The sequence below is a fragment of the Phyllopteryx taeniolatus genome, chromosome 9 (assembly GCF_024500385.1).
Source record: "Phyllopteryx taeniolatus isolate TA_2022b chromosome 9, UOR_Ptae_1.2, whole genome shotgun sequence".
Taxonomy (NCBI): domain Eukaryota; kingdom Metazoa; phylum Chordata; class Actinopteri; order Syngnathiformes; family Syngnathidae; genus Phyllopteryx; species Phyllopteryx taeniolatus.
Genome location: NC_084510.1, coordinates 27,435,659 through 27,450,810, shown reverse-complemented (window position 1 = coordinate 27,450,810; position 15,152 = coordinate 27,435,659). Strand labels below are relative to the sequence as shown.

At 43.8% G+C, this 15,152-nt stretch overlaps 1 protein-coding gene across 8 annotated transcripts in view; it reads left to right on the top strand.

Annotated features, from left to right (window-relative positions):
* phf2 (PHD finger protein 2) overlaps positions 1 to 15,152 on the top strand; it is a 217,640-nt gene that overhangs the window by 34,224 nt on the left and 168,264 nt on the right. For 7 of the 8 annotated variants that reach the window (XR_009790231.1, XR_009790230.1, XR_009790232.1 and 4 more), the window contains exon 4: positions 4,320 to 4,480. The exons of the other annotated variant lie outside the window; for it this stretch is intronic. Coding sequence is in view for 3 of the 7 variants with exons in the window: in XM_061785746.1 (XP_061641730.1) it covers positions 4,320 to 4,480 (161 nt within the window). In the remaining 4 variants the exon portion in view is untranslated. The remainder of the gene's footprint in view (positions 1 to 4,319; positions 4,481 to 15,152) is intronic. 8 annotated transcript variants of the gene reach the window in all.

Sequence of the window (15,152 nt, the reverse complement as noted above, 5' to 3'; positions counted from 1 at the left end):
ATCTAATAGAAGACCATTCATTTGTTCTGTCTGTCATTATGCCTCAATGGCATAAATAGATGAACAAAGATACATTATTTATTGTAAATATATTTTTTTGAGCAATTAAGTACACAAGTATATACAGTAAATGAACAAGTCATTTCAACACATTGGTCCATTTTGTGATCGGATCGGTGATCGGCCCCAAAAATCTTGATCGTGTAAAGCCTAATATACAGTGGCTACGGAAAGTATTCAGACCCCCTTAAATTTTTCACTGTTATATTGCAGCCATTTGCTAAAATAATTTGTCATCTTTTTCCTCATTAATGTACACACAGCACCCCATATTGACAGAAAAAAAACGGAATTGTTGAAATTTTGCAGATTTATTAAAAAAGAAAAACTGAAATATCATACAGCCATTAGTATTCAGACCCTTTCCTGTGACACTTACATATTTAACTCGGGTGCTGCCCATTTCTTCTGAACATCCTTGAGATGGTTCTACACCTTCATTGGCGTTCAGCTGTGTTTGATTATACTGATTGGACTTGATTAGGAAAGCCACACACCTGTCTATAGAAGACCTTACAGCTCACAGTGCATGTCAGGGCAAATGAGAATCATGAGGTCCAAGGAACTGCCTCAAGAGCTCACAGACAGAATTGTGGCAAGGCACAGATCTGGCCAAGGTTACAAAAAAAGTTCTGCTGCACTTAAGGTTCTTAAGAGCACAGTGGCCTCCATAATCCTTAAATGGAAGACGTTTGGCACGACCAGAAACCTTCCTAGAGCTGGCCGTCCGGCCAAACTGAGCAATCGGGGGAGAAGAGGCTTGGTGAGAGAGGTAAAGAAGAACCCAAGTATTCAGACCCCTTTAAATTTTTCACTCTTTGTTATATTGCAGCCATTTGCTGAAATAATTTAAGTTCATTTTTTTCCACGTTAATGTACACACAGCACCCCATATTGACAGAAAATTTAATTGAATTGTTGACATTTTTGCAGATTTATTAAAAAAAGAAAAACTGTAATATCACACAGCCATAAGTATTCAGACCCTTTGCTCAGTATTTAGTAGAACCACCCTTTTGAGCTAATACGGCCTCGAGTCTTTTTGGGAATGATGCAACAAGTTTTTCACACCTGGATTTGGGGGTGCTCTGCCATTCCTCCTTGCAGATCCTCTCCAGTTCTGTCAGGTTGGATGGTGAACATTGGTGGTCAGCCATTTTCAGGTCTCTCCAGAGATGCTCAATTGGGTTTAAGTCAGGGCTCTGGCTAGGCCATTCAAGAACAGTCACGGAGTTGTCCTGAAGCCACTCCTTTGTTATTTTCGCTGTGTGCTTAGGGTCATTGTCTGGTTGGAAGGTGAACCTTCGGCCCAGTCTGAGGTCCTGAGCACTCTGGAGAAGGTTTTCGTCCAGGATATCCCTGTACTTGGCCACATTCATCTTTCCTTCGATTGCAACCAGTCGTCCTGTCCCTGGAGCTGAAAAACACCCCCACAGCATGATGCTGCCACCATCATGCTTCACTGTTGGGATTGTATTGGACAGGTGATGAGCAGTGCCTGGTTTTCTCCACACACACCACTTAGAATTAAGGCCAAAAAGTTCTGTCTTGGTCTCATCAGACCACCTTGAAGTCATTCAGGTGTTTTTTAGCAAACTCCATGGGAGTTTTCATGTGTCTTGCACTGAGGAGAGGCTTCCGTCGGGCCACTCTGCCATAAAGCCCCGACTGGTGGAGGGCTGCAGTGATGGTTGACTTTCTAGAACTTTTTCCCATCTCCCGACTGCATCTCTGGAGTTCAGCCACAGTGATCTTTGAGTTCTTCTTTACCTCTCTTACCAAGTCTCTTCTCCCCAATTGCTCAGTTTGGCCAGATGGCCAGCTCTAGAAAGAGTTCTGGTCGTCCCAAATGTCTTCCATTTAAGGATTATGTAGACCACTGTGCTCTTAGAACCTTAAGTGTAACCTTGGCCAGATCTGTGCCTTGCCACAATTCTGTCTCTGAGCTCTTCTGGCAGTTCCTTTGACCTCACGATTCTCATTTCCTCTGACATGCACTGTGAGCTCTAAGGTCTTATATAAACAGGTGTGTGGCTTTCCTAATCTAGTCCAATCCGTATAATCAAACAGCTGGACTGCAATGAAGGTGTAGAACCATCACAAGGATTATCAGAAGAAATGGACAGCACGTGAGTTAAATATGAGTGTCACATCAAAGAGTCTGCATACTTATGGCTGTGTGATATTTCAGTTTTTCTTTTTTAATAAATCTGCAAAACAATTGTCAATGGGGTGATCTGTGTACATTATCCATCCATCCATCCATCCATTTTCTGAGCCACTTCTCACTAGGGTCGCGGGCGTGCTGAAACCTATCCTAGCTGTCATCGGGCAGGAGGCGGGGTACACCCTGAACCGGTTGCCAGCCAATCGCAGGGCACATACAAACAAACAACCATTCGCACTCACATTCACACCTATGGGCAATTTAGAGTCTCCAATTAATGCATGTTTTTGGGATGTGGGAGGAAACCGGAGTGCCCGAAGAGAACCCACGCAGGCACGGGGAGAACATGGAAACTCCACACAGGCGGGGCCGGGGATTGAACCCAGGTCCTCAGAACTGTGAGGCTGACGCTCTAACCAGTCGTCCACCGTGCCGCCCTGTGTACATTGAGAAAAAAAAAATAACTTAAATTATTTTAGCAAATGGCTGCAATATAGGCGGCACATCCCAAAAACATGCATTAATTGGAGACTCTAAATTGCCCGTAGGTGTGAATGTGAGTGCGGATGGTTGTTTGTTTCAATGTGCCCTGCGATTGGTTGGCAAACAGTTCAGGGTGTACCCCGCCTCCTGCCCGATGACAGCTGGGATAGGCTCCAGCGCGCCCGCGACCCTAGTGAGGAGAAGCGGCTCAGAAAATGGATGGATGGATGGGTGCAATATAACAAAGAGTGAAAAATGTAAGGGGGTCTGAATACTTTGCATATATGACCACCACTTTCAAATATAATATTGGATATATGTCCAATAGATCAATCGCTTTTCCCTCTTCTCTCAGCTTCAAAATGGTTTGCTTTTCTCCCATAGACAGCTCTATGATCTTCATTTTTGCTCAACAGCAAATGCAGTTTTCACAGGTGAAACCCAAAGCCAAAAACAAGCACTATCTAATGTTTGAGCAATCAATCTAAAAGGCAACACCTAGGAAACTAGAAACACCCATCCGATACATGATACAATACTTTTGCTCACTTGGAAAGTGGGTGGCTTCAAACAAAAGGTGCTCTTTCCTGAGTTGGTTAACATCTAGATGTGACAGATAACCCTGTTTTTCAACTTTCTATTTCTTTTAAAGTAACAATTTTTTAGTGAAGTAATAGTTTCAATGCACACGATTTTGTTTGTATCATAGACACGTCTGCCGTTTATAATAAAACAAACCCCATGAAAATCACTTAAATTTAGCCATGAGTTATGATAAATTTTTTTTTGTATGCTTATGAGTTATGCTTTTTTTTGTGTGTGTGTGTGCTCATTCCCAAAAGTCTCAGTAGAAATGAATGGAGTGGAGGGTCAGGACCATTGCGGAACTCACTGTTCAAAATAGCACGCGCTCTAACAAGGCTACCTTCATTGACGTATTGAGCACCCCTGCCATAGACAAATGGCTTAACAAAAAAATGTATGGTACCAAATATAGCAGTTTCCAGACTGCAGAGACTTGTCGTATTCCTTTTAAACACCATCACCTTGTGCGCTCTCTCTGTGCAGAGCTCTGTGCGACAATAGATGGAACTCCTTCCATCATCATCAACACATGTACTGTCCAGACGGTCCGTTACTTCCAATATCCGTTAAATTGGTGTCCGTTATATTGAGGTTTCACAGTTAAACTCATTCACTGCCAGCCTTCCCAGTTAACATGGATATTTGACTTCTAAAGCCGTCAATGGCAGTGAATGTGTTTTAACAGCGGCCCTCTTAGGCCAGCCATAAATACGATGTGGCCTTTAACAAAAATCACTTGACACCCCGACTCTACCATATGACATCGGATATATTGTAGAGATACAGGTGCCAATTATCAGAAACTACATTGATTACCGGATGATTACAAAGGTGTTCATATTGGCATTATTTTACACTAGAGGCTGCTGTTGAATAACTGCTTCGAGATGTCTTGCTCTGCTGTTCTTGAAGGAAACGTTTGTGATCTTTTTCACTCACTAAAAGTTAATTAAAAAGCAATTTAGTGCATCAACCCACATTTATCAAAAGGCTTTTGATCTGATTGTTTGTTTGTTGTTTCCAGTGCTGACGATATTGTTGTTAAACTAAATGGCAATCAGCTGACAATGGATTACCTGGAGGAAAACGGTTTTGATGAACCCATCCTTGTTCAGAAGAAAGATGGTTTAGGCATGTCTATGCCACCTCCCACCTTCTACATCAGTGATGTGGAAAATTATGTTGGTAAGAAACCAACTGACTCATTATCTTGAGTTAAGGTTGTAGTAATGTCAATGCTATTTTTGTCATACCGTTAAGCATGAAAGCAAGTATATGCATATAGAGTACACCTGGGACCAGTATAAGAAGATAGAATGAATACCCGTTGACATTTCCTAACCATGTATGTACTGCGGAACCACTTAAATCACACACAATCTATGATATTGGTCTGCCCAGTTTATTCTAATTAGAAAAAAAATCATTCTCTGATCAATTTTAAAGAAACTAATGAAATGATTACCATAATGAAACCATATTAACTGGACAGGCACTGTTTTGAGTAATGTTTTACTTTAAAAATTTTTTTTTTTTTTTTTTACTGTAAGTGAAGTGTACAACTCGTTAAGATTGCTATCACTGCTTTTCATGCTGTGAGGCTTCTTGTGAAATTCTTTGAAAATCACAAACATTTCGTGTCATCCACTTAGAATGGAATTATTTCTGTTTGTGAAATTTTGGCGTATTTTGAAAAGTGGTGATTTTTCTGCAGATTTGTCAAGGACATTGTCAATGGCATTGATTGAATCTTGGGAGTACATGTTGCAAATGGTGTTTTGGCAATACAGCAGTTTTAGCAGTAAGTCTACCTGAAACTTATACTTTGTGATTAAACTTGAAAAACATGACAACTAAGAAACTGGCAGAAGAATCGGAATAAATTAAAAATTCCTTCAATTTCTAATCTGTGGAGATTGGCAAAGCGGTTAAACAGCAAATTAACCTCTTGGGACTAATGGAAGAAGTGCGTTAGCTGAGAGCCGCATTGAACCAAAATGATCAGAGGACTAAACAACTGGAACAAAGGATTGATGATTTGGAGCAGTACTCTTGTGCAAATGACTTGATCATCACTGGGCTGAAACATCAAAGCTATGCCAGGGCTGCAGCCGATGACCGACAGGGTGAGGATGCTCCACCTGGATAGTTGTAAACACTCGAGAGGCAAGTCGTGCAGTTCATGAATGGTAAAAACATTTTTCTTCAGCAAGAGCAGATTTCAGCCTGTTAGACTCTTCCAAGAAAGGACAACAGAGCAAAGCCAACCATTATTCTTCAATTTGCAAATAAGAAGCATAGGATTGAAGTGTTGTGGCAGTCAAAAAAGCTTAAGGAAAATGGGGTGTATGTCAATGAACAGTTGACCAAAAAAAATGCTGAAATAGCAAGCCAAAGCTGGATTCTTAGGAAAAAAAAAAGAAAAAAAAAATCCAGGAAACATGGACAAGGAAAGGTTATGGTAAAGCTAAATGGAACATCATAGCAAGCGAAGGTGATTGTGGTTAGGAAGAATATGAGAGCCTTGGAACAATTTAAGTGACAATGAACGTGGACTGACTGGATCAAGGTTCACTGGATGAGGAATGGTAACGTCTTAATGAATTTAAATATACTGGACTAAGACAAAATTAATGTGATATGAGGCCAAAATTCATTTTGGTATGTCTTGTGAGGTTGGTTGCTATTGCAGCATACTTTTGACCGACTGTCAAAACTAGCTTGCACAAGTGTTCTTTTTATTATTTTCATCATAAAATGACCAGTGAAAGTGTAAGTCTGACTTTGGGAGGAAAATAATGAAGAATAGTTTTGGACAATGAAAATTATTCAGTTGAGTTGAACCAGCTTTATAAGAAGACCGATGTCCCTTTTTGAAAGGTAACTGAAGATAAATATGATTTTGAGACCGATGTTGATCTAGACACACATTTTTACCATAATTAGAAATGTAACTCTCTATACTACTCTGCCAATAAGTTTAACAACATACATGCAAATCAGGGGGGGGTGGGTGGGTCACCGCTGCTGTCATCATAGGCTGTTTCGTATTCCTTGAACGCTGGCAGCTAGATCCATTCCACACATCCACCATCCACACACAGATGTGATTTCTGATTATTACTCCGCGGCGGACTATAGCATCGCCCTGAGGTTCCACCTGTACACTCGGGACCTGCTTTGGATAAGTCACGTGAGTTGACGAGACCAGAAGAAACACTTCCGCCGCTTCTGCTGTTAAGAAGTAACAGTACTTTTACTCCATTACAATGATCTAAATGTCATTCGCTATTTTTATTTATTAATTATTGCTTATTCATCAACTATTACGTGCATGAGACTACAACTTGGACTTCCGTATTGGGCGCTGTTTGCTCCAATCCAATTTAAGTGCTAATGACGTTAAGTCTAGTTCACCAATCAAACGACACAAGAAAGTCACATGACCTCACACGTCGTCTTCTATTGGGCTTCCCGGGTATAGGTGTTAACCCTAGATATGCCAGCCCGGCTGATCGTCGTATAGGTATTAACCCTAGATATGCTAGCCCGGCTGATCGTCGTGGCTATGTGGCCACCATGTTGGGAAGGTCGTCGTTACCATGAAGGCAACAGTGCGCTACTTGTGTTTACATTTAGATGAACAAAAACAACAGCTTTCATGGATTGTAGTGTTTGTCTGGCACTGTCTGCCCAAACGTGGATATTTCACCCCACTTATAACTTGAGAAAACACCTTGCAGTAAATTGCAGATGTTTTGTTGGTTTGGCTGTGCATACACACACAGATGCACGCACACATACAGTAATATCAGAATTTGCACATTCACATTTTCCATCCATCCATCCATTTTCTGAGCCGCTTCTCCTCACTAGGGTCGCGGGCGTGCTGGAGCCTATCCGAGCTATCATCGGGCAGGAGGCGGGGTACACCCTGAACTGGTTGCCAGCCAATCGCAGGGCACATCGAAACAAACAACCATTCGCACTCACAGTCATGCCTACGGGCAATTTAGAGTCTCCAATTAATGCATGTTTTTGGGATGTGGGTGGAAACCGGAGTGCCCGGAGAAAACCCACGCAGGCACGGGGAGAACATGCAAACTCCACACAGGCGGGTCCGGGGATTGAACCCGGGTCCTCAGAACTGTGAGGCTGACGCTCTAACCAGTCGTCCACCGTGCCGCCACATTCACATTTTATTATGTTATTTTTATTTTATTGATGTTCATGCTGTGGTTAAAAACAATCTGAAGTTACTCAGTACTCATTTATTCAGTACTTGAGTAATTATTTCACTGTGTACTTTTTACTCTTACTCAAGTAATTTTTTGGAGGACTACTTTTTACTTGTCACATTATTGTCAAGTAACAGTACTCTTACTTGAGTACAATATTTTTGCTCATCCAATCAGCCAGTGTCATATTTGTTGCACTGGTCTTTTGTATTTTGGCGGTGAGGTGCTGCGGGCCGTGGCTCTGGTTGTGGTCCCAGCGGAACCGCGAAGCACGCGTAACATCGTCGACAAGAGCTGATCCGCTTGTACATCTTGTTATTAATTAGGAAACGCGTCCACAATTATCTAATTGGTTTACAGATGTTAATGTTAAATGTATCAAGCGACGGAGCGATGCTATGGGTTATGTCACAACAATAGTGAACTAACGTCAAATTCAGAAATGGCTAATAAAAACGGAAAAATCCTGTACTTAATATTTACCTGGAGGATGCATTTGGGATAAGCCTTTGAAGTTGGTAATGGTGAACAATGAAGTGAAACAGACAATGATTTGAGTCAATTATTTTCCAGAATGAAAGTGCTTAAAGAGGAGGAAGCTATTCATGTGGCACAGCTTGAAGCAGGCATTAGGTTGGCTCAAGTTGGAGGCCAAAACAAAAAAGCAAAGAAATGAGGCAAAATTAATTTTAATCTTCAATTTATACTTGAGTGGTGTAAATAAATGTTTTTCTGCTTGAACAATTTTTTTTATTTTGCCTTATTGTACACTTCAGTCTTCCAGATTGCTTAATTTATCCATCCATCCATTTTCTGAGCCGCTTCTCCTCACTAGGGCCGCGGGCGTGCTGGAGCCTATTCCAGCTATCATCGGGCAGGAGGCGGGGTACACACTGAACTGGTTGCCAGCCAATCGCAGGGCACATACAAACAAACAACCATTCGTACTCACATTCACACCTACGGGCAATTTAGAGTCTCTAATTCATGCACGTTTTTTGGCATGTGGGAGGAAACCGGAGTGCCCGGAGAAAACCCACGCAGGTACGGGGAGAACATGCAAACTCCACACAGGCGGGGCCGGGGATTGAACCCCGGTCCTCAGGACTGCGAGGCTGATGCTCTAACCAGTTGTTCACCGTGCCGCTGCTTAATTTATGTGAAAATAAAAAAGATTCCCCCCCAGACCGTCCTACAATTATTTTATTTTTTTTGTCACCTTTTTCAACCCTTTGGTGTTTGCATGTCTGTAAAAAAATTAAATGTAAATGGCTTCTCGATGATGCATTTTAATAGCAGGAGCCTCGATACAAACATTGTACTCATGATGGATTTTTGCAATCATTGAAACATAAGTTTTATTTTGTTGCAACAAGTGAGACCTGGTGAACAAATTATGAGTTTTGATTTTGAATTAAGGCGACACGGTGGCCGATTGGTTAGAGCGTCAACCTCACAGTTCTGAGGACCCGGGTTCAATCCCCAGCCCCGCCTGTGTGGAGTTTGCATGTTCTCCCCGTGCCTGGGTGGGTCTCTAAATTGCCCGTAGGCATGACTGTGAGTGCGAATGGTTCTTTGTTCCTATGTGACCTGCGATTGGCTGGCAACCAGTTGAGGGTGTACCCCGCCTCCTGCCCGATGACAGCTGGGATAGGCTCCAGCACGCCCGCGACCCTAGTGAGGAGAAGCGGCTCAGAAAATGGATGGATGGATTTTGAATTAAAGGGATGTAATTTTAAGTCAACAGAAACAATAAAAGGGGTAGTGGCGTGCCATTCTATGGAGAGAAAGACTTTCACTGTTGTTGATTGTACAGTTGATGATATGGAGAGTTTTACAGTTGAAATATATTCCACTAAATAGAAGAGTATTTTCTTGACTTGTGTATATAGAATGCCTGGTTCTTGTATTGATGCATTTATTACTGTCGCCAATATTCTGAGAAAAGTATGTGATGAGGAACTTTTTTGTGCGTGGCTTTTTCAATCTCGATTTGATAAATGGAATGAACATACTCTAACATCTGACTTTTTTTAATGTAATGTTTTGTTTGGGTCTCTGGCCCCTTTTTAACAAACCTAATCCTAATGCAGTCCTATGCTGCTGAAAAGATTGTCGGTACCCCCCTACCCACCCTTGAGGACTTGCACGCTGCCAGAACTAAGACAAGAGCGTGCAAAATCCTCTCGGACCCTCCACATCCCGGTCACCAGCTCTTCCGGCTCCTTCCCTCAGGTAGACGCTACCGATCAATGCAAACTAGAACTAGCAGACATTCCAACAGCTTCTTCCCTCTTGCCATTGACTTCTTAAAGAGCTAACTTACAATTCCATTGCAACCTGCTGCCAATTTTTTTGTCTGAGTTTGTTGTCACATTGCTGTCGGGCCAATTATATATTACTTGTGCACTCACTGTAGTAGTCTCGCCACGCTGCACTATTTGCATATCTGTTGTTGACCAATACTGGCCACTCATGCCAGAGTAGCATCTGCTCCATTTGCACACTGATTGAGGAGTATCTACAACATTTGCACAATCAACATTGTCCCAGATTATCGCACTACTAGTCACTTTATACTGCATACACTCCATGCAGTCTCGGCGCCCTTTGCACAATGGTCTATTGCTATATTAGTCATTCAAACTGCTCTAAGTGCTAGAGGACTCTGCATCTTTTTGCACAATTGTAAAAAAAAAACAAAAAAACATTTGTACCGGCATTACCAGATAACTAGCAACCCTTTATTGCTCAGTGACTGTTTTTTTGTCAATGTCTTCATGTCTCCAAAGTGTTCTCTGTCAATTGACTGTCTGTTGTCGTACTAGAGCGGCTCCAACTACCGGAGACAAATTCCTTGTGTGTTTTTTGGACATACTTGGCAAATAAAGATGATTTTGATTCTGATGGGGGGCACAAGGCAGTGTAAACTGTAGGCCAATCCCAAGCCCGGATAAATGCAGAGGGTTGCGTCAGGAAGGGCATCCGGCCTAAATCTTTGCGAAACAAATATGAGCGTTCATCCAAAGAATTCCATACCGGATTGGTCGTGGCCGGGTTAAGAACATCTGCCACTGGCGCCGTTAACTGACAGGGTGCCGGTGGAAATTCAGCTACTGTGGATCGAAGACGAAGGAGTGGTGGAACGCGGGTTCTAAGACAGAAAGAGAAGAGGAAAGCACAGACCCAAGAACTGAATGTGGGGACTTTGAATGTTGGGACTATGGAAAAGGGAGTTGGTGCACATGATGCTTAGGAGAAAGATAGATATCTTGTGTGTCAGGAAAGCAGGTGGAAAGGCAGAAAGGCTAGACGTTTAGGGGCATGGTTCAAATTATTTTACCATGGTGTAGATGGGGAGAGAAATGGAGTACAAGGAACAAGGTGCTTTTATTGTCAATTCTTCAATATGCACATACACGTACAGAGGATTGAAATGACGGTACTCAAGGTCCCGGGGTGCTACAAAAGAGTACAAATAATATCAATACGAAAAGCTAACTATAACTATGGTATATACAGCATGAAAAGTATTAATTAAATTTGCAAATATCAAAGATCAGGTGTTCTGTGCAACATAGTCAAGGTCTGAGAACCAAGGCAAAAAAGACATAAATTAGCTGACAAAACCCCAATGCTGCTAAAGTGGCTGGTGTGACAATGGCAGACCAGAGAACCATGTGGTGCAACCTGAGGAAGGAAGAGTGTTATGCGGCTTTTTGAGTAGAGGTGAGACAGGCTCTTGGTGGACAGGAGGAGCTTCCAGAAGACTGGACCACTACAGCCAAGGTGATGAGAGAGACAGGCAGGAGAGTACTTGGTGTATCGTCTGGTAGGAAAGGGGAGGAGACTTGGTGGTGGAACCTCAAAGTACAGGAAATCATACGAGGAAAGAGGTTAGGTAAGAAGTGGGATACTGAGAGAACCGAGGAGAGGAGAAAGAAATACATGAAGATGCGACGTTGGGCGAAGGTAGAGGTGGCAAAGGCCAAACAAGAGGCATATGATGACATGTATTCCAGGGATCAGTCCTGAGCCCCTTCCAGTTTGTAGTGCTGATGGATAGGCTAACAGATGTGAGACTTGTATCCCCATGGACCATGATGTTCGCAGATGACATTGTGATCTGCAGTGAAAGCAAAGAACAGGTGGAGGAACTGTTAGAAAGGAGAGGAATGACGATTAGCCGTAGTAAGACAGGAATATATGTGCATGAATGAGAGGGGAGGAGGGGGAAGAGTGAGGCTATAGGGAGAAGAGAGTGTCGGTGAAGGACTTTTAAAACTTGAGGTCAACAGTCCTGAGCACTGGTGAGTGTGGTAAGGAAGTGAAGAAATGGGTCCAAGCAGGTTGGAACGGGTGGAGGAAGGTGTCATGTATGTTGTTATGACAGAAGAGTCTCTGCTAGGATGAAGGGCAAAGTTTATAAGACAATGGTTAGGCCAGCCATGATGTACGGATTAGAGACAGTGGCACTGAAGAGACAACAGGAAGCAGAGGTGGAGGTGCCAGAAATAAAAATGTTGAGGTTCTCTCTAGGAATGACCAGGTTGGATAGGATTAGAAATTAGCTCATCAGAGGGACAGCCAAGGTTAGCTGTTTTGGAGACAAAGTTCGAGATAGCAGACTTCGAAGGTTTGGAGACATCCAGAGGAGAGAGAGTGAGTATATTGGTAGAAGGATGGAACTGCCATCCAAGAGAGCTAGAGCAAGACCAAAGAGAAGGTTGATGGATGGAGTGAGGGAAGACATGAGGCCAGTTGGTGTTTAAGAGGAGGATCCAGGAGATAAGCTTAGATGGAAAAGGATGACACGCTGTGGCGACCCCTAACGGGACTAGCCGAAAGGAAAAGAAGAATCGAGTAACTCAAGAAAGTGCCACATTTATTGACAACATTTTTACAAATGCTCAATATCCCTCACCTTGAGCCGTCACCTTATCGTGGTGGAGGGGTTTGTGTGTCTCAATGATCCTAGGAGAGCTCAGTTGTCTGGGGCTTCACGCCCCTGGTAGGGTCACACATGGCAAACAGGTCCTGGGTGAGGGACCAGACAAAGCACGGCTTCAAAAACCCCCATGACGAATAAAATATATGGATCTAGGTTTCCCGGGTGCAGTGTGAGCTCGGCGGTGGCCGAAGGCGGGGACCTTGGCGGTGGCCGAAGGCGGGGACCTCGGCGGTGGCCGAAGGCGGGGACCTCGGCGGTCTGATGGGCAACTCACCGTGGGCAACTACAGAGTGGAAGAGAATCCAACCCCTCTTGAGAGGACTGGTACCAGAGCCCAAGCCGTGTGTGGAGGCGAGGGGGCGTGCTGGAGCCCATCCCAGCTGACTCTGGTCGAGAGGCGGGGTCTACGCTGAGCTGGTCCCCAGCCAATCGCAGGGCACTTATAAACAATACCATTCGAACACACATTCGCACCTACGGGCAATTTACAGTTTTCACTTAACCTGCCATGCATGTTTTGGGGATGTGGGAGGAAACCGCAGTACCCGGAGAAAACTCACGCAGGCATGGGAAGAACATGCAAAGTCCGCACAGGCAGTACTGTGAGGCAGATGTGCTCACCAGTCGTCCGCCATGTTGCCCATATTGATGAAAAATGTATTTATCTGATAAACATTTAAACATGTATATGCATCGGTTCAAGTAAAATTCTCACTGTATCCAAAACATGCTTTCTGAAAAAGAAAGCGAAACTTTTCACACACTCTGGGAAAAAAAAGTCCTTTGAATTTACTCAATTCCAACAAGTAAATTGGTTGCACAATTAAAATGTGTTAAATATGATTTTTTTGGATAAGAGGGGGAAATTACCTCATTTTAATCATATGCAACCAAGAATTAAGTGCTTTCTTTCAGTGTAGGTGGTATAGATTAACTGCTTGCTGTGTGTTTTGTTATGGGATGGCATTTGAGATGTGATGGATTCATGCATTCATTGCATATGGCCACATATCACATGCATACTGCGGATTGGAATCTTACTGACTCCCGCTGCAAATAAACCCATATTTTATTTTTTACTGGTTGCCCCATTCGTTTGCTGCTGCTTAGCGCGGGTTTCATCAGTGCTCCCACAGGAGCCACAGTTGTTCATGTACTGCTGCCTTCACTTGGATGAAGAAACCAGGACGACAGTGAGCTCCAGCATTGGGCAGCTGTGGCCCAATGGTTAAGATCATCGCCTGCCACCGTGGGGGAGCTAGGTTCAAGACCCTGACTGGACCATCCGCCAACATCTCCCGGATTCACGGCTGTGGTGTCTTTGAGCAAGACACTGATACCCCGAAATGCTCCCCGGGCGGTTCAGCTGCCCCCTGCTCCAGTGTGTTCCAGTAACATGTGTATGTGCTCACTGTGATGGGTTAAATGCAGAGAACAAATTTTGTGTGCATGCATGCATGTTCATGAAAATAAAAGGTGAATCTATTCTATTCTATCAACAAACTCCATTTAAAAAAAAAAAATGATTAGTGTCGTTCGTAATCACGCCATAACAAGATTAAACTAGTACTGTACCCTATATCCGGTAACCGTCAGCCTACATGTCTGAATGTACACACATTCGCTCTCTCCCCGCCCCTCAACTTCCTCAGCCAATCACAAATCACACTGTTGGTTACCTTCAAGGCCTCACAGAAACTTGGAAAATGCAGAACTTATGAACAACACAACTGCAGTGTTGCGAGTGCAACAATATTTAATGATTATTTCACGTACCACCAGAGGGAGCCCCGTGTACCACCAGTGGTATGCGGACCACACTTTGAGAATCATCCATCCATTTTCTACCGCTTATCCGAGGTCGGGTCGCGGGGGCAGTAGCTTTAGCAGGGACGCCCAGACTTCCCACTTTGAGAAGCAGTGTTCTAAATTATGATTGGCATGGGGTCTATGTTGATGATCCGAATCCATCCATCCATCCATTTTCTGAGCCGCTTCTCCTCACTAGGGTCGGAGGCGTGCTGTAGTCTATCCCAGCTATCATCGGGCAGGAGGCGGGGTACACCCTGAACTGGTTGCCAGCCAATCGCAGGGCACATACAAACAAACAACCTTTCGCACTCACATTCACACCTATGGGGAATTTTAGAGTGTCCAATTCATGCATGTTTTGGGGATGTGGGAGGAAAGCGGAGTGCCCGGAGAAAACGCACGCAGGCACGGGGAGAACATGCAAACTCCACACAGGCGGGGCCGGGGATTGAACCCCGGTCCTCAGAACTGTGAGGCTGACGCTCTCATCATTCGCCCACCGTGCCGTATGATCCGAATCAAGCATACATTTTTTTTTTTGTTCATTCATTCATTCATTCATTCATTTTCCATACCGCTTATCCTCACTAGGGTCGCGGGCGTGCTGGAGCCGATCCCAGCTGACTCTGGTCGAGAGGCGGGGTACACCCTGAACTGGTTGCGAGCCAATCGCAGGGCACATACAAACAAACAACCATCCGCACTCACATTCAGACCTACGGACAATTTAGTTTTCAATTAACCTACCATGCATGTTTTTGGGATGTGGGAGGAAACCGGAGTGCCCGGAGAAAACCCACCCAGGCACGGAGAGAACATGCAAACTCCACACAGATGAGGCCGGATTTGAACCCAG